Raw genomic sequence first — 27,813 nt, 5'->3', positions numbered from 1 at the left:
ATCATTTACATTAAATATATATAATGAATTTAAAAAATAATAATTTTTGGTAACAAAATATATATTACTGATATCATATCATATTATACATATTAAATTTTATTAGGATTATATTTATAAAGACAGTTCCTAATTATTTTTTTTTTCAATGGTTCTTCATATTTGTCCATATATTTTGAAAGCTTATTGTCCTTTTCAATACATTTTGATAAGCTCTGGACACACGTATTTGGTAATTTCAAACCATAATAAATATAAACCTAAAAAAACATAATATAACCTTTTATACATTTGGAAATATAATATTCAACTATAAAGATGACAATCTTATAAACATATTACAATTATTCTTAATTCTGAATAATGCAATAGAAAGTTTAAAAAAAAATCTAATTATTAGTTAATCTACAAAAAAACTCTCATCCTAAATATTATGAAACTACAATAATAAAAAAAAATTATATACCTTTTGTGAATTAGTTATAAACACAAAACTAGACATAGATTTTGTATTTGGTTTTACTGTATACATTCCACAACAAAACGCAGAAACAGATTCTCCAAACTTAAATGTTGCATGTTGACCCATCTGATCCACAATAAAGGTATCTCCATTTGATGAACATGTTATTAAGTAATCAGGGCCACCGTCTACTATAGACAATTTACTTAAAACAAACAATTCTTGATCGGTACTTTTACCCCTAGAAAACCAAAATATTGAATACACATTAAACATAAGGAGTATAATGGATAATAATGTTATTTAATTACTTTTTAATGTAGTTATTTTTTTGAATAACATTAAGTACTTAACTAAATTAATTTATTGAAAAAACTATAAGAGTAACTAAACTATGTTAATTATTTTATAAGAAACTTTATTAAATCAAATTTTTGCATAGTATACATATAAAGTATTTCTAGGGATAATCACATATTAAAAAAGTTCAAGAATAAGTGACAACAATTTTTAACTTAATTTTTTTTATAAAATAAATATTAAATAATGAAAATCTTTAGATTTATAAATTACTTGCTTTAAATTTTATTATTTTATTTTTAAAAATACAGAATGTAACATCGTTTTCCAGTGGCAGCTTTCCTATTAAAAATTGACAATCCTGCTCCCAAATACTTGCTTGTTTGTCAAGCTTTAAATATCTAAACACTATCAACCCATCGATTAACTGCTGGCATTACTTTCATTTCATATCTTTCAATTGGCTCCTTTGATGTTTATATCCTTCTATCTAGTATCCAGTTTCGTGTTCCATCCTATCCTATAAGAGATCACACTCCTTTTTACTTTCCATCCCACTCTTTTTTTTATTGGTGCAATCATCCTATGCATCATATTATGCTTTGAAATTTTAATAATGCACTGTAAGTTGTAACTGTAAACTATTGCTTACTTTTTAAATCACATAATATATAATATACATATTTATAATATTTTGTTATATCTGTCTATTTTAATCAAATTTAACTATAACTAACTACTAATATTGTAAATATCATTCAATTTTCTTTATCAAATTACCCGTTTGCGCTAAGTTAATTAAAATTAAAATTAAAAAAAAAAATGATTGTAATCAGTTATTTTTAGTAACAAAAAACTAATCTAGATACCTTTTAATTTTTTAACTAGTCAACATTACTGTTATATTATAAAAATAACTTACTTATGATTGAATATAAATTATAATGATATTAACTAAAAATGAAAAAAAAAATTTACCATAATATTGTCTCTTTTTTTGCCAACATTACTAAGCCATTTAAAGAAGCAATTCCATATAAATGATCATTTTTATCAAATAGTTCTTGTTCACAATTTGTATCTACTTTGAGATCTCCTATCATTACTGAGGATATGGAAGGATTAAGCAGTTCTAATGGCAAGTCATTTTCATTTTCATATTCAATTGTTTTTTCACTGAAATAAAATCAATTATTAATAAAACTATTAACAAACATAAATTACTTTAATAAGCTTACATTAATTCTGGAAAAGCAATGGGACAATAAAAACGCATTGCAGTGACACCAGGTTGAGAAACGAGTAAACATGGTCTATTTTTAACATCCTTAATCAATATAATTGTTCCGATTTGGTTAGCACATTCCCATTTATGTAATGGTACTAGTCGTCCAGCAGCTGCACTCTGACTCCAACGATAGGAACGCACCACTCTGTCCGTCAAACCAACGATTAGTTCTAACATTCCATCAGAATCAATATCACCTAGTAAAATCACCTACAATTATTATGATTTATAATACTGGAAAGATTTTAATTTAGTATATTTTCAACATTTACTTTGGTATTTGCTGGGATTCGCTGATCATGTACAGGTTCAAGTTTCATAATACATTCATCAGCTGGATCTAACTTACTAAACTTTAAGCATAAATAAATATGACACCAACCATCACCAGATATAACAATTAAAGCATTACTGCCACAGTTCATTAAGTCTCCAATAGCTATTGCAGTAATTATGCCTAATCCAGATATTTTTTGAATTAGCCGGTGACCTTTAAATATGTACAAATCACCTTCCATACTGCCAATAACAAGTTCTATTTCATTGTCATTGTCCACATCGCCCAGTGCAATGGCACTATTAAATACATTTCCAGGCAATTCAAAATCAACAAAATCAACAAAAGTTGCAATATTTGTTTCTTGTTCATCCATTATACAAAATCTAAAAATTAAATAAATGTTATTTATATAAATAATATTTTAGAAGTACAATATTAATGAGGTATTTATCATATAAATAAATTAAGAGATGATATCATATTACTACCTAACTGAACATTTCAAACATTAAAGAATTATAATTTAATAACTGTGATTAATTTTATTTTAAATATTTAAACAAATAACTTAATTTTAATAAATAGTGTAAATAAATAATGTACTTCAAAAATCAAAGCGGATATTGTACAGTTTTTAAATTTTAATAACTATGTTTAAATTAAGTAAAATAATATTTAAAACCATAAACTCTATGATTATTTATGTATCAGCTTTATACATAAATACTTTCAAAACACTATGATGTTCATTAATATTTATTTTTATGTTAAGCCTATATTATTATAAATTGTAAATAATTTACCTTACAATTCCAATTTCCACCAATCAAAAACAATGCAAAATATAAATTCTTAATATCTACAATGTTTTATCAGTCGATATTACATTTTTTCATTGCTCTTCGGTTACAATTACAAAGTATACCTCATATTATAAAACATATTAATAATTTGATTAAATTCTATAACTTAGAATAATATTACTATATTAACATTAATTAGTAATTAGACTTAGATTTAGATTTTCATTTTTCAGAAACCATAGTTTAATAATAAACACTATTTTTTTGTATTTTATAGAATAATATACTATTATATTATTAATTATTAAAGCTGTGTAGAGTGTAGTTGTACTGTAATTCTTTATCTGTTTTACATTGGCATTAAAATTAAAAAATAAAACAATAATTAATAGTGAATATTGATTACTGAATTACTAAATTACTGATTCACATTGTAAATTTGTGATAACCGATATCCACAGTTCGGAAAATGATAAGAGTGTCGAGTTCTAATCACGGTTACTACCTTAAATCGTGGTTTCAACCAACTCTTATCACGGGGTCCAACTGTACCCATCCCGCCATTATAATCATGGTTTTTTTTTTAAATATAAAATAATTTGACATAAATTATGACAAAAAAATAAACATAATATTATGTGCTGCACTAAGTATCTAATTAATTTATTTTCCGCATTACCAATGATTATAAATACTATTTATATATTTTTGTTTATTACTATTTTATAATCAATGCAATCACGTATTAAAAATGCAGTCTGAACTACATTCGTATGCTGAACAAGTATACTATACTCAAGTAATTAAAATTCTAATTTGGAAAAACATTGGTAATTATATAATATTCATTGTTAAAGTTCATAAATACAATAAATAATTATAATACTAAAACAAACAAACAATTAGTAATGTACCTCGTTTTAAATAAGTTACTTTTATTTAAATATTAAATTTGAGCTCAATTACATAAATAAATTAAAATATGATTTTAAAATGAATTTTTGGAAACAAAATTATCAATACAATTAAAATCAATCAATATTTACATGCGCAAAATGCTCAAAATACTTTTAAACAGTACATTGTATTAATGTACTTGTACATTGCTTATTAATCTAAAACTATAAAAGTACTAAATACACTAAATTATTATTATTAAATCTCAAATAAATTAGAAGAATTATTGATTTATTTATATAAGTTTTGTGTAAAATTAAATAATCATTAGTTAAATTTTAAATAATATTAAAAATAGAACGATGAGTGCAGTTTAGCTCCCAAGTGATTTTATAGGATTTTTTTTTTCAAAATGTGTACTACACATATAATGTGTAACTAATAACTATATATATAATATTATATCTGTAGCTATTGTTATTTCTCGGACATTTTTAAACAAAAATAAATAATATACCATGTTCAATAGTTATACAGTGGCGTCATTTGGTGGGGGGCGGGGGTGGTATTGACCCCGTCTGATTTTAAAAGCAGCCCAATGGTTCTGGCCGCTGGGTTGTCAACGTTTAACCATTATTATTTATTATATTTTATTAGCCCAAAAACATGTCTATTTTTGTAATATTTTCAGAAAATATTATACCGTATACAAAGAATTAATTATTGTCACAATATGATCCATTTTTAATTAATAATTGATGGTTGGAATATATTTATATTCAGAACTATGACGGTACGGTGGTACGTGCATGTAGGTATGTATAAGCTTGTATGTTGGTGTATTTTGTGAAGGAAAAGGAACATAATATTATTAATATTGTTGTATGCTCAACAACAATACCCGAATAGTTTTATTTCTAAAATCTAAAATTAATATAAATTCTTAAAACAACAACTTTATTTATTAATTATTATTCTCGTCCTACTTATTTATCATAATTCATTGATCTCGGAGACTCGGACAGTCGGATGTCGGACTTCATTACTTCAGTTTCAACTTTCAGTTAACTTGCGAGTTACAATAGTCGTGTGTGGTTAGGTTTTTTTTATACGATGTACTTACCTACAGTATGGTAAACTCGTAAACCATTCTGTATTTTGTTCATTTAGTTGAGTTCTTAAATTATTAAAAATTAATTTTTACGTAACTTGTGTTCACATTTACATTTAAATATAGAAAAAATGTGTCTTAATAAAAAAGAAATGTGTTAGATATTCTGTTTTCATAATTAATAAATTATTATTTAGTTCGTTGAATTTCTGTTTCATTTTTTATAATATATTATGTACCTAATAAATAATATGCCATATTATTAATATTGTGAGATATACGTCTATGCCCCTAAATTGCCTAAACACGACGCCGTCTTAAAAACATGAGTATCCATAAGCCCAACAAACAAAACAAGGTATTAAATTGTCAGCAATAAAAGTATTGAACAAAGAATATTATGTAATCGATTAATACCATATAAATAATAGATTGTTGATCAGTTATAAATTATAATTACTTATATAATAAAAAAAGATGTTGTGTAATATATATTGCATTTATATATTACAGTTTATAGGAAAATAATTTATATTGGTATCTTATAGTAATTAATAATCAATATTATGAATTATAATTGAAGATTTTACGAATTTGATTAATGGATCAATATTATCCTCAAATGTAAAGAAAATACATTATTTTAGTGTTTAATATATTTTTATTTTCATTCGATACTTTTTTTTAATAAACTATTTAAAATATAACAAAACACTTTTAATAAAGTATATAATATGTAAGCAAAAAGTATTCTGCATATTATCTCATATTCATTAAAAAGAAAAATTTTCATTTATCTTCAATAAGTTGTATTGAACATTTTAATTTATAATTTAGAGACTAAATTCATTTGAGGTTTAATGAAGCGGCATATCAATAAACACATACCTATTAATAATTATTTTTATTGTTATATGCGTTTATTTTTAATTAATTGAATTTGTATTGTAATTAATTAATTTAACTTTCACTAAATGTATTTATATTACATAAATATAGTTGTACGGCTGGGAATTGAAATATGAATTTACTTTGCATAGTATTTTCTTGAAAACCTTTTTACTGCAAAACGTGATTAACAGTTTAAAATAGTTACGCAAATCGATTTTCCGACATGGATACAATCAAGCCAGAAGTTATGAGACGTACTGTATATAATTTTATACAGTCGTTCGTCGCTGTCGGTTTAACATAATATAATGCTCAAAGATGATTTCCATGATTTACTGTTTACAGGGTTACGGTAGAGATATAATGACAGTCTCATATATATGTATAAATCGAGAATGATTGAGTATAATATGTGAGGAGGTCGAGCGTGAAAAACCCACAAACGAGTCTCATTATAATATAATACGTATACGTAATTTTGTGTATTTACTATTTTGTACTAAATTATTTCTATTGCCCGTTTGGTCATAACAATAATATATTATTGTGTATTCAAGTTTTAAATATAAATCTTAACAGGAGAGGCGTCGTAAAATCTTATCGCCAAGTTTCCGACTTATACGTATGTTATAAATAACTGAGTTTTATCTATTTAATTATACTTTTAATGCACATAAAATATACTCATTTTATCCATTTTATCAACGGTCCTCAAACTTTTTTTGTTCAAGCCTCACTGAATAGAAGATAATTTTTCTCACACTTTACTCCTGTAAGTAATACCAAATAAAACATGGTACCTACAAATTATCTTTTATAGTTAATACTTAATATTATATACTTTATTATTTTTAAATCTAAATATACACAACAAAAGAAATAATAGTAATTTATTAAAATGTTATCATTGGTAATTCATCTTCAAGAAACTATTTTTTGAAAGCATAAATTAAGCTTAACCGCAAAAATAGTAGTTGGTCTAAAAATTTGATTTTAGTTAGTGTTTGTAATATGACTTATTGTTTTTTTTTTTTTTTTTTGAAACCGTAGCACTTCCTTTATTATTTTAATTATGAAACATTGTAAATTTCGTGTCACCTATCTCATATCATACCAATTTTTGTTTATTAATACTAAGAAAATTATAGGTATTTACAATTAGTATACAACAAATATAATGAGTAATGAGTTTAAAAGATTATATTATTATTTAACAGATCGAGTGAAGAGGATACTGGGGCTGAAACGCTCAGTAACACTAATTCTGAAACAACTATTTTATGCAAATACAATAAATCTATACACAAAAATGATGTTTAAAAAGTACAGAAAAATGTAAGAATTTGTCAATCATACAAGTAGGTATACAATATGTCAGTTAAAACCAAACCATAAGCTTATAATAAACTTTTCGTATGCCGGCGTTTGAAATACAACAATAATTGTTAAAAGTTTATAAAAGATATAAAATGCATTATTAAATTATAATAATGCATTTTATAACTGTAAAAAAATTATTTACGTGTAATTAATAAATGCACAAAATCAATTAATTCGGACTTCGGAGTGTAAAATTACAATATGCGTACATGGTTAGTAATTTCGCGAAAATATTCAAACTCATTATTTATTAACTGTAAGGTTGCTCAATTTATCGAACTATTTGGTTTCAAAATGTTTAGAGCCATTGACATAATTACTATTTCATATTTAATACGTGTAAAATTAATTGAAAGAATTGACTATCCACTGTAAATATTATATGCAAGAATGTTAATTTAAATGTTCACAGAAATTCGAACAAATAGGTACAATTCATCTGATCGAAGTTATTTTAATATAGGTAATAAAATATTTATTTATAACTCAAAAATGAATTCTCGAGGAGGCTACATAAATACTGAAAAATTATCAATAATTTATTTAGATTTAATACGACAACTTAGAATAAAATAGTTTACGGCTATAGATTTTAACACTAATATTGTTTTGTAAACTAATTACTACCTATTCAATAATATGGTTATTTTATATAGGTATATTTCTGAATTGATTATCCGTGTTAATAGTGTAAACGGTGTTTAATCGATAATATAAAATGTTCATATTTTTTGTCATTTTGATTTAATGTTTTAACTCATAATTTACCGACAAGTTACACTTAAGTTTCAGTATTTGACTCAATAAATATTCTGTCCACATATACTTACACAATTTAACTATTGGACCTTTGTAATCTTTTTTTCTTAACTTCTGTATAATCCATCTATTATATAAAAACTCCATTTGGCAGAGCATTTTAGTTGAATCATATTTTATTTATATTTCATAGACAAGTGATTGTAGGTAAGTATTAACTACATTATTCACATCTGCAAACAATACAAAAATTATCATTTAGGTTTATTATTATTGTGATAAAAAAAAAATGAGTACCCAAGGTTATAGAATCCGTTGGCCGTCATTATTTTTTTCAACTGTATCAAACATTGAGTATTATAATTCATAACAATCATAGCACAATAATTCCAAACGTTAAACAACGCGTAAAATGTTAAATAATTATTACACATAATATGTTATCTAATTATTGGTCACATACATATCATACAAAAGTCCCAAGAAAATAGTATTTATTATAATGTATATGAATAATAAATAAATGATCAAAATTATCGAAATCTAATTCACTGATAATCTTTAATGATAATTGATGTAAATGTATACGCAGTTATAAAAATTCGCAACCATTCCGTGTATTGGTGAATAATTAAAATATGAAGAGTTGAGTAATTAATATTATTTGGATTTTTTTTTTTTTTAGATATTTCTACAAAAATACCAACGATATAACTTACGGACAAAGTAAAAATTGTAACGGGGTTGTGGAATCTGTTATACAAAAGTAATTTAGTGAGAGGTTTTATAGCCTTTTAAATTATAATTTAAGTATAGTAATTGAAATGTAGATCAAATAATAAGTTCCTATTGATAAATTTTATGATTACACAATCTTATTATAATTCAGCCTTGATTAAATAGTATATATTACAATAACATAAATAATATTTGTAATGAGTATTATGGTCATCCCGAGTCCCTTATAAAGTACAAATTGCGGTGAAGACTAATGACGATGTGTCGTATACATATACATATATAGTGTTAAGTATAATACATTATATATTATATGTGTACACGGATGACTATTATGTTATATTTAGTAAGCATAATTCTTTATTAGTTATTACATATTTTCGTATGTATTTGTAGTTTGTAACGGTATCAATGATGACTTATATCATACATCAGTGATATTTTACATAATAACGACACAGGTGACGATTGGTCTTTTTAAAAGTAAATCGACAAACGTTGTATAGTGTGTACCTACCCGTGATCCTATGCAGGTACGTAACTAAATGTATGTACATTGATGAGTATCTATTCTATAGATAGAACTCGTGAGTGTCGTGACAGTCCATCTTCTTTGTCTGATTTTTTTGTTCTTCAACTTTTGTTCGAACACAACGCTGTCAAAGTGTCAAACAACACATTTAGATATACTTACAAAATTAGTTTGTCATACTTAAAAAAAATTATACACTACTCTAATAATATTACATAGAATGATTCATACACCATGCTCATCCCGTTTTTATTTAACAATGTAGTTATTCAAAATTTAATTTTTGGAATTTTTAAATATTTATACCTATACATAAATATCATATTTTAGAATAGGTGCTTGAGACTTTTTGTTCAACTTAATGAGTGCCCTGTGGTGATGCATTTTTCAAACGTAACCCACCCATTTTATATTTTAAACTATTCAGTAGATAGGTATAGCTTAAAAATTAAAAATATAGTTTTATTAAAATATACATAACTATAGGTCATAGATGAATGTAGTATTAAATCTCTTATTTATTTTACTTGAAATATTGTTGCACTTATAATGATAGATTAATGTAAATAACTATAGTTTTCAAATCATTATATAGCTTTATGACCTATAGGTAAAAAATACATATTGTTTAAAATAAAGGGTGTTTTTATTTGAAAAACAGAAGATCGGATCATTACATGATACTTACTCCTTTTAAATTATCGGGTACCTATTGGAGAATATTGTCTTTATCTGACAATTCCAAAAATATGGTTTTGAATCACTGCATTATTAAAGAAGGAATTGATGATGGGTATGCTTAGTGAATCACCATGCATGTATATTACATTGTATTATACAATATGCTTATTCATTTGCGTGATGACCTGCTATTTAAAATTCACTTATAAAAGTATGATTCTGTATATTATAATTTTATCATCGTTAATTATTGACGAGTTTAAATAGGTACCAAATCAGTTTTAGACACCCATATAATTGTACGCGAATTTTTGATTCTAGATCATTAGACGGAAAAACAACAGATTTCGTTCATTTTAAAACAATACATGGTTTCGCATTGTTTACGCGTACCTTGAAATCAATGAATTAAAATTGTTGACCTTAAAGGCCCGTCCTATACAAATAGTGTGTCAATAAGAGCTAATAAACCTTAATATTACAATAGCTTCGGAGTGGGACTTATGAACCACTGGGAAACCGGGGAAAAACACTAACCTCTATTCCGCTCAATGTCACCACCACATGCCAACGTTCTGAGTATAAAACACAACTGCACCGTGTATAGTTGTTAAATCATATTATTAAACATCGCTATGCATTTCAAAGTGACATATACCACATGGCTTGTAGCCGCATTATTTATAAGTCAAACTGTGAGTACCTACATACATTTTTTACTATTATTACAATACTTCTTAAGCTGCGCTTCGGCAGGTTTCATGATTATATAAAGTCTATATACTCGTTTAACTAGATGGATCAAAGATCTTGTGCATTTGTTTTGGGTAATATTATAATAATATGCGTTTTCCTAGACTAGCGCACTTCTTTTTTAAAAATTATTTAATCGACGGATTGTTGTATAATCAGATTAGTAAATAAAAATTGAAACGTATAAGTTCTTTAAAAATTCTCATTCTTATTATTATTTTTTTTTTATCGATATTATATATGTTTGACGATGTGAGGTGCTCGAGAAAAAAAAATGGCAATCCGCGGTAAATGCAACGATATAGGTAATATAGATTTTCGACGATTTGAAATCAATTGATATAAATGATAAAATACAAATACTCAGCTGCACTCGGTACAATCAAAATTTTATAATCAAATAATTATATTAATATTATTTAATAATTAATCAATATTGTCTAAATAAATTGGATTGCGAGTTCGCAACTTATGCAGATATGATAGCCACTAATTCGAGTGTAATTGCTATAGATATGCCAAGAAAAAGCGGCTGGTGACGGACACGGTGGGGGCGGAGGCAGTGACAGTAGCCACGGCGGTGGTGGTGGCGGTAGCGGCGGAAGTGGCGGCAGTGGCGGTGGCGGCAGTGGCGGAAGTGGCGGCGGTAGTGGTGGTGCAGGTGGCGGTAGTGGTGGTGCAGGTGGCGGTAGTGGTGGTGCAGGTGGCGGTAGTGGTGGTGCAGGTGGCGGTGGCAGTGGTGCTGGCAGTGGCAGTACCATGCCTGTTGCTATGAACGGGATGTCGGGAATACAATTGCCTTTCCCGTTTTTCCCTCCATTCGGATGTGACACGATATGCCAACCAATACAATTTCAAGTAATTCAGCAACAAGTACAAGATGTGGTATCAAGACCTGCGCCTACGACCCAGCCACCGAGTAAGCGATTTTGTAATCATTTTAAAACACTAATAAGTGGTGTACTATATAATATAGATGTGTGTCAAAAACCAAACTGGTGTAAAATTAAAATGTGATGCAAATAATATAAAATTAAATTTGAAAAATATGTATGCCGATTTTAATAGTAAATATTATTCATCATTTAATATTATATACTATAAAGATTTTCAATAGGTACTTTGACATCATCTCACTTTAAATTATTAATTTCTTACCTATGATTTTCTCATCTTTTACTTCTAAACAAATCCATGAAAATTTCGTTTTCACTATTTCAGCCACACACCCTCCGACGACCACGCCACCGCCGAGAACCACAACACAAGCACCAAGGCCCCCGGCACCAACGACCACGTCATACACTTCGCAAACGATCATTATGTACCCGAACTGGTAAGGAAGTACAATGGTTAACCAATATAATGTTTTGTAACCTATAAAGTTGTGTCGTATCGGTTCCGATCTCTTAAGATCGGCAATTGCTCGATCGTTGATATTATAATATAAATAATATACAATATATTGTTGCGTCGATTCTTGTGATCGATCGTAATAATATTTTAAATATTAATAAATCGATTTTTCAGGTGCCAGGGATGGTGCAAATTTTTCTATCAACCACCACCACAGCCGGTGTATTACCAACCGAACTGTCTACTATTTTCATGGATGGGTTTAGGATCGGGAATGGCCATGGGAATGCCAACCACTTCCACACATATGTGAGACTTACGCACGGTCATCCGCAGCGTTAAAAAGCATTCAATTGCATGACAAAAACTATCGTTATCGTAACAATCCCATCGTGTACTTGCGTATAGTATATATATTATAATTTTTACTATTATTTTTTTTTTATTATTTATATGATACAATGTTAACAATACTATTGATAATAAAAAAAACAATTTTAAATAATTTTGTTTTATTATTATTTTTAATAAAATCAATTTTTTTAAATCATTTTTACACATTACTATTCACGAGAACAATCGAATGATATGAATCCTTAAATCGTAAGAGCAATTCGTATCTATATACAAAATAAATATGTTTGTATATATCAATAAATAATATTTTACTAGGTAATTATCGATTAATACTAACGAGATATTGATTATAATAATTGTATTTATTTATTGTTTTCTTAAAAAAGGACAGACGGTGAGATGTCATGTGGAAATTTTCTTAACTATAAACCAATGAAAATAAATTAACAATTATATTGTTCATAATAATATTGTAGTCAACACCAAATAGTCTTACTTATAAAAAATAATTATAAGTAGAATAGTTTAAAAAAAAAAAAAATAATAATAAAAATATCGAACAAACAAATTAATATCAGAACGAAGAAAAAAATAACAATATTTATTATTTTTGAAAAAGTTTTTGATTTGATTCCACAAAAAAAAAAAAATCAACTGCCTAAGGTACAACAATAATAAGCGAGTGAAACTTAATAGAATAGTTTAAAAAATGTAGAGTATTTACACTAAACAGTTGGTTTTTTTATACATATTATTTTTGGTGCAATTAAGTAGGCTTATCTTAGTACATTCATTATTGTTCCATGTCCGTCATTGAGTCATAATTATCCAGCAGACTTGTCACACACATACTGTACAGTTTCGGCGTATTTACTAGAAAAATCTTAGTAAGATGTTCACGCCTATGTTCGTATAGGTATGTGGTGACATAACGCCAGTAGCATCAGAGGCGACAACTACAACGACACGACTCAATAACAATCGCAGAACATTATCAAACCTACTTATATCTAATATCTAGTGTTTACGATTTCGTTAAAACTACACGATATTTTACAAATAAATATATTTAAAAATTACAAAATTATAGTAGAATAGGTACTCATTTACACTAATAATAATAATAATAATAATAATAATAATAAATAAAAGGTTTGGAAACCAAACGGATCGAATCGTTACGTCGAATCAAAGAGTATATATTCTAACATAAAAATTATTTGACATTTTATACCTTCAAAACGTAATTTTTCCCGATTTTTTTTTTTACAGATATTAGTCTCTTATTATCTAGAACTATTAGTTAAACGAAATAAATCGGGTTGATCCGTTTGGTTTCTTAACCCTTCGAATAACACTATAAGTCTTATTTTAACAGGTCTCAAATGGTTCCCAATGGTTTTCGGTTCAAATATTATAATTATTGCATTATATAATATTATAAGGTATTTTTTTTTTATAAATGAAAAACTTTCCCAAGACTAGAGACCGTGATAGACTAGAAAAAATTGTTTACATCGTGGAACTAAGAAATTATTGATGCTGTACTTAAAGATGTGACAGTCTTTCTAGTTATTTTAAACTGTTTTAGTTGAAGTTTGTTTTTCACACTAACATTAAATTTAAACAAAATAGTAAGTTGTAATAAAGAAACTATATAATCACAAAAAATATAGGACCACTCAAGTGATACAAATCAAACAATTTTTGGGATGCGTATTTAAGTCTAAAAAATTGCACATTCATTATATTTATATAATTATATATATAATATAGTATATGATTTATAATAATATATTTATATGTATAATAACTATTTACAAACGGTGTTTACAAAACGTTATAAAAAAATTAACTATGTCATAATCTGTTACACACGTAGGTTGTGGTAACATTTCGTTGGCCTAATCTCTAAAATTCGTTGTTCCACGATTTCTCTTCCTTAACACTGATGGCTTCCTGTTCGTGTTCACCATCTGATTCTTGTTTTAAGGAACTTGTTTCCGATGGTGTAGATCTACCAGACTTGTCTTCGTCGTTAACATCCGATGGTTCTACTCGAATGGTTTCCGACCTTCTTCTTTCGGCACAGCCATCGGCCGCTTGCATTACGCAAACGCCGTTTATAATGACTTCGGATTGCTGTTGCTGTTGCTTCTGTTCGGATTGCAACCAATCGGGGTTCACCCATTGTGGAGCAGCTGGTTTTCTGCGAGAACTTCCAACTACAGGTACGGCCGGGATTTCTTCTCGAGGTTCCGACTCTTCCGACCGGCTATCTTCGTCATCAAAGTCAGTGTCTACTTCGTGTTTCACGCTCAAATCCAATCCGGACATTTGTTCATCCACGGTAGCCGAAGAGGACGACGTCAACATTGGTATGAAGGAAGACAGATCGGCGCCATGTTGTAAATAAGGGTTGCCTGCGTTAAATGGTATCGGGAGGCCACCAAAACCTAGTCGATGGCTTAAGAGAATTCTAAACTGAATCGGATCGAATCCAGGACCAGTTTGTGATTGTTGTTGCTGTGAATCAGAATGAGGAGATTGTTGCTTGATTCTCATTCTATGGTTATGGAACCAGTTCGTTATTGTCCTAGTCGCTAAATTCAATTCCGATGCAAGAAACTCGATTGTACCCACACTCGGGTATTGATCCAGGGCAAACGCTAGTTTCAATGCTTCTTTTTGTTCATCGGAAAACAGAACCTAAAAATCATAATATGTATTATTATAATGACCATAATATTATATAATTACAAAAATATTTATATAATAACGATTAAAATAATAACATGTATAATATTTATATGATACTTACTCGTTGTTTTTTAGCAGCAGATGGAGGACTACTAGTGCCACTGTGGTAAAAATCTGAAGTGTCATTTGAAGATGTGTCACTTCCATTGTCTTGTTGTCCAGATCCTCGTCTTCTTTTGTTCAACTCTCTCCTTTCACTTTTAATCGCTTGTAATCTTTCCACATTATGTTGATCAGATAACCAAAGTTGCATCCGAATGAATGGTTCACGGCCTTTAATGCTCAGCATATGCCATGGCTTAGGTTTTGATAGCAATTCACTAACTGATCCCTGAGAGAGTCCAAGTACAGCTTCACCGAAAATCTTAAAAAAAACATACATAATTAGTAAATAGAACATTTATAATTTTTTTTTTTTTTTAATATTTACTTTTTGTCCAATATTATTAGCGAGTAGTGCTTCCTTTATTTTAGTAGTAATAGTCTGTGTATCAAGATCTTGCGTTAGAGCAGCCATCTCATAGACTGATGGTACAACTGCTGGTGGGTGACGTGTTCCAGAATTTTGGAAAGCTGCAGCCACGTGTTGTAACATCAGGTTTTGCGGAATTCCATTGTTTGGTACTGGACTTGCTTTAAGTTTATTATCAGTGGCCATCATAGATGCAAGTTGACTACCCGTAGATATCAATGAAGAAGCAGTAGACGAAGTTGCGTGGTGATGCCCACCTGGAGACTGAATTTGAATATGATGGTTGCTCGGCGATTGCAGTGAAGACGCCATATCAGAATCTTCTGACATTGTTGTAGACGTGTTGCACATTGAGGTAAGAATATGATGATGTGGTGTTTGGCGATCCACATCACTAACTTTTAAGAGATCAAGTGGTGAAGGGGTCATTTTACCACCGAAAGTGTGTGTTGACTTTACTAAATTCTGATTCATAGCTATACATAAAAATAACAATATTAATAAATAGGTACAAAAAAATCTATTAAAATATTTAATCAGCGTCTATTTACATTGTTAAATTAAAATAATATACTTACGACTTGATCCACCGTATCCTCCAGTTCGCATAAGCTTCTCTGGTGCAATTTTATATTGTGAAGCAACTAGTTTATGCACAGCTTTGTCATCTTCCAAAAACATTTTCATTCTTATAAAAGGTTCTCTTCCTTTTTGAGTCAACATATGCCATGGTTTTGGTCTAGCCAAGAGATCGGACACACTTCCTTGAGAAAGACCCAACACAGATTCTCCAAATAGTCTCTGACTGATCGAAAATTGACTAAGTTGCTCTTTGACTTTTCTCACAATTTCTTCAGTATTCAGATTGTTAAATTGGTCAAATTGTTGTTGAGTTATTGGTGGCAATACAGCTTTCAGAGGTCTCTGTGAAGGAGAATGATGATGTGGAGTAGCGGGTTGAGAAATTAAAGCATTTGTAATTGAAGCCATTCTTTGGAGTGGACTGACTGCAGCCGATTGACCGAAGTCCTCAGGAGGTAAAATATTATTACCTAATGGTGAGCTAGCTGAGCTTCCTACAGAAGATGTACCACCTAATTTGAACAAAAACAAATATAATTATATCAAGTTATGTACACTGTACAGTGTATGATTTATGCATAATAGGTATCCTGATTGTACAATACAATACAATTTATTTTTTATTACAAAAATATTTTATTTTTATTATTTGAATAACTCACTTTGTTCAGTTTTAGGTCGAACTAGCGAAAAAGCACTCCCGGCTTGTTTCATTGCTTCTGCTACAGTTTCAGACTCTTTGTCTGAAACGTCAGTTCCATTTACTTTAACAGCAAAATCTTTTCGTTGTACAAACGGATAAATATCTTTTCTGTCTTTTGGTAAGGACAAGTCTTGAGCCATACCGGTTCCTTGTATGGTATTGTTATTGTTATTATTGTTGTTGTTTGACATTGCTGCAACGGCAGCTTGTTGTTGAAGAGCTAATAATCCTGACAGTTGGCTCTGTGGACAGTTTTGTAACTTTGACAATTCTCGGTGATAAGCATCTAACGCAGTTCGAATATCATCGTGGTTGCCGGTATGATTTCCGAAGAAATGAGGGAAGAGCCAGCTAAAAATAATTTTGACATTAATAATTATTACGAAATTATAAATTTAAAAACCTAAATAATAATGATAGTAATAATAACAACTAAACTCACCCTGCAAATGGCTGTTCACCGCTTCTCATGGAGTCTTCCAAACGTTTGCCCATGATTTTGGATAGCTCTTCTTGATACAGTCGGGCCACTTGTTCTTGTGGTATATCTTCTTTAGGTCTTTGTCTGGACGGAGAAGTACTCCTCTGTATAAAATTATTAACATTAATATAAACTAATATATATAAAATAAAAAATAAAAATTATAATTACAATTAATTGATTTGGTGAAGTGCTTTCATCATTGCTTTGAGTATCGTCTTGTTGTTGATTAGGTTTCATCATTTGACTCGCTTCGTTCAATATGTGTACAATCCTTTCATCGGTGACGTCGTTTTCATTTCTTCCCATGACCGTAGGTATGCCAGAGTCTTTACCTGCAATCAATGAGTACAAGGAGTCCTTCTTTGATAAAACCTAATGACCTACACCCAGCAAGTTTGCATAAAGGGATACTATTCTTAAACAATAAACCCCCATCTCGACTTTTGTCCGTCCCTAACAATTTAGAATTTGTCCGAATTAGTTAAACCAATGGTAAAACTGTACGTTTATATATTTTGACAAAGATTTATTCTTTTTCACATTGATAATTTCCATGGGTTTACGGTGACCCTATTGACCACAATTGTTTAGAGGGGTTCTGGTAAGTTTCGCGGTTTTAATTAGTGCCCCCAGATTACTTCATCTACTACGTAAAACAAGAACTTAATTGATTTCGGACTTTTGACCCCTCGTGTTTGCCTACTTGAATGGTCTTGATTAATGGAATTTCTCGGGGTTAAATTAACTATAATCGCTTCGGAACACCATACCTTTTTTCGGTATCAACGACTTGAGTAGCATAACCGCGTTCTCGTCACATGCCCATGCATGCATTTTCCTATAGCTATCGCGTCCCTTTTCGGTCAGCTTGTCCCATGGCTTAGGTTTTGACAACAATTCACTGACGGTCCCTTGGGAAAGCCCGAGAATATATTTGGCAAACAACCTTTGGCCCACGTTATGGATGGATAGTAGTTCACGTACGCGACGAGCTATATGCAATGTATCCAAGTTTTGGGTAGAATATTTGTCCATATTATACCTATAACAAAAATTTTATTATTTTTAACAATATTCTAATAATGTATTCAAACAATTAATTTATTTATTAATATTTTTTTATTAATTTTAATTAATTAATTAATAACAATATTTAATTAAATTTAGTATAGAATAATTTTAATAATATACAATTTTATATACCTAAGCATTTCTTGGAGTCTAGCTTCCATAGGATCACCTTTCGGTATAAGTGATTCACCAAAACGTCCAACCATGGTACAATCACCATCTCCAAATCGATAAGGAGACCTGTGATCAAAAGGCGACTTTATCAAGTCAAAGCCTAAAGCACCAGCAGGTCCTAAAATGTTATTGTTGAGACCAACATTAAGACCACAGAGACCATTTATGAGGCCTGCAGGGATATTGTTGTTATTATTGTTGTTGTTGTTCAACTGAGATGGGTTATTGTTGTTGTTATGAGGAGAACTATTGTTAAGTCGTGGTGAACTGTTCGATTCACTTGTGGGCGATTTGCATGGTGTTCCGGACCTACTAGCAGATCGCGCTGGTTGAACCATGATAGACGGTGAAGTAGGTGCTGGAGACGTGCTCGGAGGTGGTGTTTTAATAGATTCTAGGCCTGGTGACTTTTCCTTGTCTAAAAATAATTTATAAAAAATATTTAATAATATTATATTATTATATATTATATACTTTAAATTAAATAATCATAAATATGTTAACTACAAAAAAAAAAAAAATAACAATTCTCGAGGCCTCCTCCCCCTCATTTTAAGAACACGTCTAGACTTTTCCTTACCGGTAGTTTCATGTCGGTTTGGAGAAGTATAGACTTTCTTTTGTTCATATTTATTGCATTCGAGGGATCTTCGCCAGTTGGCCACGATCTCTTCGCCGAGTATCGGGCCAAACTGTTCGACGTTTTGTAGCCCGGGAGGGGGTGGGGCCACCGGAACTGAAAAATCATCTATAAGACAGACAGACGGCCGTTTTAGCGATGCTACTTTTTCATATGATGCTACTAATGGGAGCTATTATAATATTGCAATGTTTTACTTACTTTGAATTTCAGGCACTGGACTGCAAGACGACCTCTGTTGTTGAGGCGATGTGCCTTGTGTATTTTCAGATTTGTTGTTGTTTGGTGACTTGTTAGTACGGTCATCTGAACATTCGACGGCCTTCAGTACACTAAAATATACATAATAAAAAAAAATCAAATAATAGTTTTTTTATCACCGTTATTCACGTTTATTGTGAAAAATCACTAAGCAAACGAATATTTCGTTAGCGTTATGACTCATTTACTATGTAAGCCCCCCGCTGACAATAGAAATGAAGACGATTCTGTATCGATAACCATCTTTTCGTTCCATATAATTAATATCGATGACATTTTTTCCTATCCTCGCATACCAGATTTCGTTTTAATAAACTAGTTTGTATCCACATGATTATAAAATATCGGCATTGATGTCAAAAAATATTTTGGTTGTATATTTATTTATTAAAAAAATAAATAAAATAAGCTATCAAAGCATATTATTTTTTATTAATAAGTGGTATATTTATCAGTTGAAAATATTCCAGTACTTCTATATAATATTATAGTGAATTAAAGTATAAAAAAAAACCACCATCATTGCCCACGTACACACATTAATGTGTCGGAAATATTGAGATTGAAGTATAAGGTATTTATCATGTTTTTTTTTTTTGGCTCAAACAAAAGCTGTTTATTATGTAACACATTAACGTAGGTACTTGTATGATATTAAATATGTATATATTACATAATATTTTTATTATAATACATTATTATAAATACAATGTCTAGGAAAACGTATTTTTAGTTCATTGCATTGAATTGGAACTCACTAAAATTGAATTGGCCTGTTGAACATATTAAATTGCTAGATGCAAAAATAAATAAGAAGACTTATGGACGATTATGAAAAAAAATATTCTTGGATCATAAAAAATGGTGTAATTTGGCTGGTATGCCAAAAATTAAACAATTAGTGTAAATTGAAAAAGTGCCAAAAACAGAAAATTAACGTTTTCAACTTTGAGATTTTTGTCACAAGATTCTTGTGTCTTGTAATATTTTATTCAATCGAATTCCTAAAATTTTGTCACTCACCATAGCTGTCGTTTAACTTCTTCGTAGTCTCTCTGAGCGTCCAATCTGGCTTCAAGTCTCATAATGTGTTGTCTTTTGTCATGTAACTCTTCTTCGAGTCTGGCGATCTCTTTTGCTGTGTGATCTTGTAGTTTACCGATACTAGATTGCAGTCTGCGTACATCCTCCACCAATTGTGAAATCTAAAAAAAAAAAAATAATTATTCAAATATAGAGGGTGGTAGAAATGAGTATAATAACAAACACAATCGATATCCAAGATGGCGTTTATAAGCATAAGGGGTCCTAAAAAATTATTGTTTATACAATTTGCATCAAAAACCCGTTAAGAGCGTCCCGGTTAATTACTGAAAACCGTTGTCGCCACCGATAGCCTACGGGACATAGACACGAAACAGAACTATTTACCTTGTGTATACATAATAATGTATAAAATGTTTATGTATATATGTTTTTTTAATTATCGTAAAACGTGTGCGAGTGTTCGATATCAAACTACAGTAATTACATTATTATTATTATTACAACAATTCCTTATTCTCTTTTTATTTTAATATTAACGGCCCGTAACGAGATACACTAAAGGGAGCCGAGTGCGCTCTGTTTTCTGAAAGGTCCCTCCTCCAGTCTGTCCCATAGTGTTAGTCATGAAGGAAAAGTTCCGCGTGCAGACAGACAGACGTTTCCGATTTTCTCTTCAACAATTATAGTCATTATTATGCGCGTCTGTATCCATCAGGATTGATTACACTTTTTTCCCTCGCCCTTTTATTTTACCACGTATACCGAGCTTAAATAATATACGCGATGGGTGTAAAAACAACATACATACGCTTTTTCCATTAAACGTATTGAAAATCCATTTCACGAACGTCCAAACCCGAATACACTGCAGCCACTATACATCACACTCGTTGCAAGTATAACCTACATATTATAATAATATAAACCATCCTTCTCGCATTTAATATTTGAACTGAATAAGAAAAAAATGTCTATATCTAAGTGTACAATAAATATATACATAAAAAAAAATATGATACACTCTAGTCGAATAAATTACACGCACGAAAATTCCCCGACACTTGTTTGCGGTCGGTATCAACGCCAATAAAGATTGGAATACAAATGTTTGTAATTAGATAGACACACACAAACACTAGTGGGACGTCGTAGCAGTATTCATCGTTCGCAGGTTTTATGACGTTAACGAATAATAATAATAATAATAAAAAAAAAAACAGATAAAAGTGTTTGTCCGATTATATATTACCACTGAAGGTAATACATATACATACACACACACACACACACACACAGACAGAACACATCGTAGACAATTAAACGTTAGCAAACAACGAAACTTTATAGAGAAGAATCAAACATGGCCGCCGAAAGGATGCATCAAATGAGGCTCATTAGCCGGTATTTCGATGTATAATGTTATTATATTGAGTAATGACCGAAAGGAAAAAATAAAAATAAAACGAGAGAATCGTCGGCATCGATATATATATATTTATATATGTACAACTGCACACGCCGAAGTAGCAACCTAAAATTATTACACAGCTCACATGAATAAACATCACGCGAACGAGTAGTTATGGCGGGGGGTCCACGACGATGGCCTGAAGTGTATATATATGACGGCAATAGTAGACAGTCGAAGTATTAGTATATAGTGTAGAAGTCGTAATATAACTTTTAACCATAGTAGTAGTAGTAGTAAAGTAGTATATAGTAACTAGTAATATAGTATAGTCGTAGAATTATAAACGCAAAGGAAAATCGTATTAAAGCGAAACAGAAGTCGTTGTTCGGGTCAGCCCGTAATTTGTTCCAATTGACTAACCGCAATAAATCTTGGGATGTCAAAAAATCATCGGTTTCCTGTTTCCTGTGCTTTTATAACTATTTGTCTGTTAATATAATAACGTCGATATAATCCGAAAATTGTCTAAACCACAAGGTCACCTTGGCGGGTCCGCCGCACAGAAATATAATAATATATAATAACAACGGCGAATACATATTATAATAGATTTATTCACAATAATATATATATTTCGTCGGCCTCCAGCGTGATCCCATATCGTATAATATAATACGATATATTATAATGCACGCCAGCAAAAATCACGACGTCGTTCGTATTATGTGCGCAGCGTCTCTTCGTTATACACACACGCGGCGGCCGTGGGGTGTAGGCACAGGCATAAATCTCGTCAGTGTGTTTGACCACCCTCGAAAGAAAATGATTATTTTGCATATCGATTCGTACGGATATATATATATAATATGCACGCTTACAATTAATTTCGTCCGCACCCCATACGCCGCCGATACAAAACACCCCCAAACCGTTTCGCAAGGGTCGCGTGGGACATTCACAAGACTCTAATTACTTCGGAAAAAAAAAAAATAATAAATGTCTGAAGCCAAGCACCGTCACGACTCCCGCACACCCGAATCCGACACGTTTGTTCGCGAGGATAGGAACCGGTTATCGACATTGGCCATCGTATAAAATTATTATTTATTGTAATATACCGGTTATCGATCCCATGTGTAACGCAATAACGGTCGTCGTCGATCTATGAGATTACACGGATAAAAAAGTAAAAAAAAAAAAAAATAAATAATAATAATAACTATACGGTACGTCATATTATTATTATTCAGCAATGACGACGATACATATATTGTTACGATATTTATTGTAATTGCTGTTACATTGCGCGTTTTTTGTTATATATTTTCAGATTTCCTACGTACGCGCACAAACGTCGTTATTTTTTCATCCATTGTTTTTATTCCTCATTAAAATCTATTACGTTTTTAACACACACACACTGCTATTGTTACGCGCCTGTGTGTACACTGCAGGCTCGTTTGTTCGAGATCAACCGACCGTGTCCCGTTCGGATACGTACCTCCGCCGTCCTCCGCGAGCGCGCGCGAGAACAACGTCTGTCAAGGAAAAAGACGTGTGTAATTATTAATTCGGCATGTGTGCAAGTGTGTGAGTGCGTGCGTGGGCCCGTCGTATAATACTGTTTTTCATTGATTTTGGTGAACAACATTCGAAGAGTGAGATAATATTATTATTATGCCGTATACGATGTGTATAATAGGTTTGTTATATATATTCCGCGAGCGCCCATATGGCGAAAAAAACCCGAATTCGTGAGACCGCCGCTAGACGACGGGTTCCGTGTGCGGTGTTCATTAGCACCGGATGAGATCCTTTTTCTCAGGGTCTCTGGAACTCGCACCCCCGCAACCGCCGCGCTGCACTCACCCGGCGACATATATCCTTTTTAACCGCTGCACGTGGTGGCAGTGGTGGCGGTTTGTATACTGAAGTGTATATATAATAATAATTACGCATGCAAGAGACCGTTCTCCTCGTGTATAATAATAATACGATGTGCGTATGTATATTATGTATATTGTATATGTATGCATAATGCATGCATATGATATATACGTCGCTGAGAAAAATCGATCGTCGAGGGGGTGTGAAAATCCGTTCGCATATAATGTGTAACGAACGTTCTTGAGAGCCTCCCCGGCACTCCATAATGCGCCGTATATAGCCACCCGGACAAATGACCAGACGATCGCGTTTAACGGATTCAAATGTGTATAGGGTAAATAAATGTTGCGCCACAAAAATAGTAGGAATGGTGTATGAACCAACTTCTACCGTTTTGCAACACGAAATTTGTGGGACCCTGTACATATTATATTATACATACATAATATTATATTCTTATACACTCTTTTTGTCTATTGTCCAACAATGTATTCCGCGTGCCTGTTTGATAGGGTTTTTAATTTTCTGCTCGATTTTGGGATTTTGCCATTAGGAATCTCGCCGCAGTTTAACTTTGAATCACTTATACTTATTTATTTATTTTTTGTCCACCCCGGTTCCTTTCAATTCGTGTTTTTTATTTTAACGTTACGCGTGGAACAAAAGAAACATTTATTTATAAATATTATTATTAATACGACATCGGGCGATTTTAAAAGCCGTCCGTTTGATGTCGGTGCCGAGTGCTAATTTTTAATTTTCCCGAGAACATCAAAGACAGTCAGATTTCTATGCGTGCAAGGAACCGAAAGTGACGGATGTTATGTAATATTGTTCTATAAAACGGTCATTGTTCATATAAATATGTACTCGAAAAAGTGTATAATCTGAACGCGGTGCGCACACAAGCGCACCATCAAAGAATAATAATATATATATATACGCAAGTTTGATGTATAGAGACATTGATGAACTATAATATTTGTTCAATGTGCTCTATTATACACTTCTATATTATAAACTCTTACCGATTATATATATATATACATTATACAGCAATGAGTATAATATATATAATATAATTTATTAGTATTATGCACCTTTTAATAATTGTTGTCACGCGATACAAAGTAAGAAATATAATTTAAAATAGTACCGATGCCGCGAAAATAATTTGAACTTCTAGAGCTGCGAAAGCTATACTTTTATCTATACGTTTTTAAGTACGGGTTTAGAAAAGAGAAACATAATTTGGAAAAGCGTCAAAATCGCATCCCTGATTGCTTGTGTACATATAATATCGTATAACGACTATAGCCGTGATGCTGTATAGTATATATGAAAGACGGAAGCGGCTGTGGTGGGATGACAGGCGAAAAGAGCTGGCCCGTGTATGTTATTGTGTGTATACGTTATAATATATGCATATATGTATATTATAATAGTACACCGCGGGGGAAAATAACGATCGAAAGGCGGGGGGAAGAAAACAAAAGGCGACCGTGGTGGTATACACGGTTTTATTGATTATATCGACAAGTGCCGATGAAGGGATTCGGAAATCGACTGACGAACGTGTGCACGTATACATGTCGTATGTATATACGCCGCGAGTCTGACAAGGGCGTCGGTGGCAGTGGTGGCGGCGGCGGCGGCGGTGTCGGAGGCATTAAGATAACGGTCGCCGAAGCCTGCAGGGCGAGTGATTAAGCCTCTCTCCCCCGCGCGGCATCGCGTCCTATCGCTACCACGCGGCCGTCGCCCGCCACGCACACCCCTGCTTCAGGGACAGGCGTATATAAAAGGCGAAGAGCAGTGCGGCGCGGAAGGAGGCAGAGAGCGAAGGAGCGGTAGCGCCCTGACAATTAGACAGATACGGCAAGTTTAAACCCTTTTCTCTCCGTATACATATATTCATCCCTCACGCTGGTTCACACACACACACACACGCTCACCGATCATCACACTCTCGCCGCCCGTCGAATATTTCTTCTACCCATCATCCCCGTACACGGTCGTATATAAATATATATGTACATAACAGGGCCGATCAATTCGCTCTCATTCAAAATACGCCAAGTAGTTTTAGATATATATCCCTCGCCTTTTCCATCGACAACCCTCCACTACTACCGTCTTTCGCCGTACCTTTCTTCTCTGCTCGCCACCACCGCCATGCCTCCTGTACGTCTCCGCCTCGCAACTCGCAACCACTGTCAATCCTTTGCGTGTGTGTGTGTGTGTATGTATATGTGTGTATACATAGTATGTACGTGTGTGTGCAACAAAAGCACATTCGTGACGAAACGCGGGCAAGGAAATTCGATTTTATTGTGTATTACGTCTTCCGGTTGCGAAACGGGGTGTAGGTATATGGACGATGACAACGGTGGCGATGATAGTGGTGGTGGTAGTAGTGGTGGTGGTGGTGGTGAAGAAAGGGTGCCGGTTTAGAATATTTGTCAATAGCATAGTAAAATTATTATATAAAATATACTGTACGAATTGTACCTATATACGTATATCGTAACAGTAATAGGTCTGTTTTTTTATTATTTTTTTTTTTATCAACCAAACACTATGCCAATGATTCGTCAAGAATACACAAATTATTGTAATACACGCCATTCGATAGTACATATGTGGTGTCGACTGAAGTTTGTGACCTTTCGAAACGATTTAATTGTTTTATTTTAGATGCGTATCACAATGGAAACCTTGACAGCAATGACAGGACCCATTGCGAAATAATTATTATAACCAATAATAGTAATACTAATGTAAAAACTGGTTGTAAAGAAAAAAACACGTAAGTCAATAAATTTTTATACGTTTAACCATTTATAATGTTCAACATATATTATTAAGTGTTAATATTGCATATGTATACAAGAATTATAATATACAGTTCCTAAATAAATATAAATCAATATTTTAATCGCGAAATTAAAATTTGTTGTTTTTATGTATGTATATAAATATAAATATTACGAATATTATAAATTATAAAGTACGGAAGAAAATATACGTCTAAAATGTTTCGACCAAAATTGTTGAGAAAACTTTGAAACAACTCGATCTTCGGAGTAATTCCGCTCTTAATAATCTCTCGAATTCTCATAATAATTATATTATATTATATTGGGAGCGCGCTTTTGAACGGTTTTCATTAGTCAGCGATTAATTATTTTCAAGACAACGCGTTCGAACAAGAATCATATGTACATATATCAATGCGTAGAGCACAAGTTTAGATTGCCACCTATATATACATACGGTATAGGTACACTCACGTACTAATCGACTGGAAACGCTATTTAAGTTCCACCAAGAGCGTAAAATACCGAAGTACGATACACGTGTAGTGCATTTAGTAATTTTGTCGTTGCGTTGGTACAAATATCGAGCAGCAGAAAAGCGATCGGATTTCGTCAGTTTGTAACACACTGTATATTGTTTTTCTATACACACACACACACACATACTTACATCCTTACCGAGGGTCGTTATATCCGACGTGTATGTGCGTGTGCAAAACGAGGGGGTGGATTTCGGTAAAAAGACATTATTCAAATTTACTGTGGCGAGCATTACACATGATCGTGCAGCGCGGTGACGTTCGACGGTGGAGAAGCGAATTTCGAACTCTGTGTATTGGGTGACCGTCAAAACCTTAAGCGAATAATTTATTATATGGCAGCTTACCCACGACGAAATAATAGTATAATACAT

At 31.5% G+C, this 27,813-nt stretch overlaps 3 protein-coding genes across 5 annotated transcripts in view; 1 reads left to right on the top strand and 2 right to left on the bottom strand.

Annotated features, from left to right (window-relative positions):
- Positions 1 to 43: 43 nt before the first annotated feature.
- Positions 44 to 3,509, bottom strand: LOC114121133 (KICSTOR complex protein ITFG2-like). The gene is made up of 6 exons (XM_027983306.2): positions 3,135 to 3,509; positions 2,324 to 2,714; positions 2,002 to 2,261; positions 1,742 to 1,939; positions 467 to 704; positions 44 to 260 (listed from the first exon to the last, which is right to left on the bottom strand). The coding sequence occupies exons 2-6, from the start codon at positions 2,702 to 2,704 to the stop codon at positions 93 to 95; spliced, it is 1,245 nt and encodes a 414-aa protein (XP_027839107.1). The 5' UTR covers positions 2,705 to 2,714; positions 3,135 to 3,509; the 3' UTR covers positions 44 to 92.
- Positions 3,510 to 10,657: 7,148 nt separating this feature from the next.
- Positions 10,658 to 12,737, top strand: LOC114121134 (keratin, type II cytoskeletal 2 epidermal-like). Its single transcript, XM_027983308.2, has 4 exons — positions 10,658 to 10,818; positions 11,390 to 11,795; positions 12,098 to 12,212; positions 12,407 to 12,737. The coding sequence occupies exons 1-4, from the start codon at positions 10,759 to 10,761 to the stop codon at positions 12,543 to 12,545; spliced, it is 720 nt and encodes a 239-aa protein (XP_027839109.2). The 5' UTR covers positions 10,658 to 10,758; the 3' UTR covers positions 12,546 to 12,737.
- A 195-nt stretch (positions 12,738 to 12,932) lies between these two features.
- LOC114121131 (homeobox protein cut) overlaps positions 12,933 to 27,813 on the bottom strand; it is a 36,263-nt gene continuing 21,382 nt past the window's right edge. Inside the window, exons 4-15 of one of the 3 annotated variants that reach the window (XM_050202359.1) lie at positions 20,760 to 20,941; positions 19,677 to 19,807; positions 19,416 to 19,583; positions 18,794 to 19,253; positions 18,361 to 18,632; positions 17,759 to 17,922; positions 17,549 to 17,691; positions 17,066 to 17,457; positions 16,400 to 16,915; positions 15,780 to 16,297; positions 15,411 to 15,713; positions 12,933 to 15,298 (exon numbers count right to left, since the gene is read on the bottom strand). In XM_050202359.1, the coding sequence (XP_050058316.1) occupies positions 14,501 to 15,298; positions 15,411 to 15,713; positions 15,780 to 16,297; positions 16,400 to 16,915; positions 17,066 to 17,457; positions 17,549 to 17,691; positions 17,759 to 17,922; positions 18,361 to 18,632; positions 18,794 to 19,253; positions 19,416 to 19,583; positions 19,677 to 19,807; positions 20,760 to 20,941 (4,047 nt within the window). In that variant the 3' untranslated portion in view covers positions 12,933 to 14,500. The remainder of the gene's footprint in view (positions 15,299 to 15,410; positions 15,714 to 15,779; positions 16,298 to 16,399; positions 16,916 to 17,065; positions 17,458 to 17,548; positions 17,692 to 17,758; positions 17,923 to 18,360; positions 18,633 to 18,793; positions 19,254 to 19,415; positions 19,584 to 19,676; positions 19,808 to 20,759; positions 20,942 to 27,813) is intronic. The other 2 variants (XM_050202360.1, XM_050202361.1) reach the window with 2 other exon arrangements.

The sequence above is a fragment of the Aphis gossypii genome, chromosome 2, assembly GCF_020184175.1.
Source record: "Aphis gossypii isolate Hap1 chromosome 2, ASM2018417v2, whole genome shotgun sequence".
Classification (NCBI taxonomy): Eukaryota; Metazoa; Arthropoda; class Insecta; order Hemiptera; family Aphididae; genus Aphis; species Aphis gossypii.
Note: the sequence above shows the minus strand (reverse complement) of the source record. Positions and strands in the feature narration are given on the sequence as shown.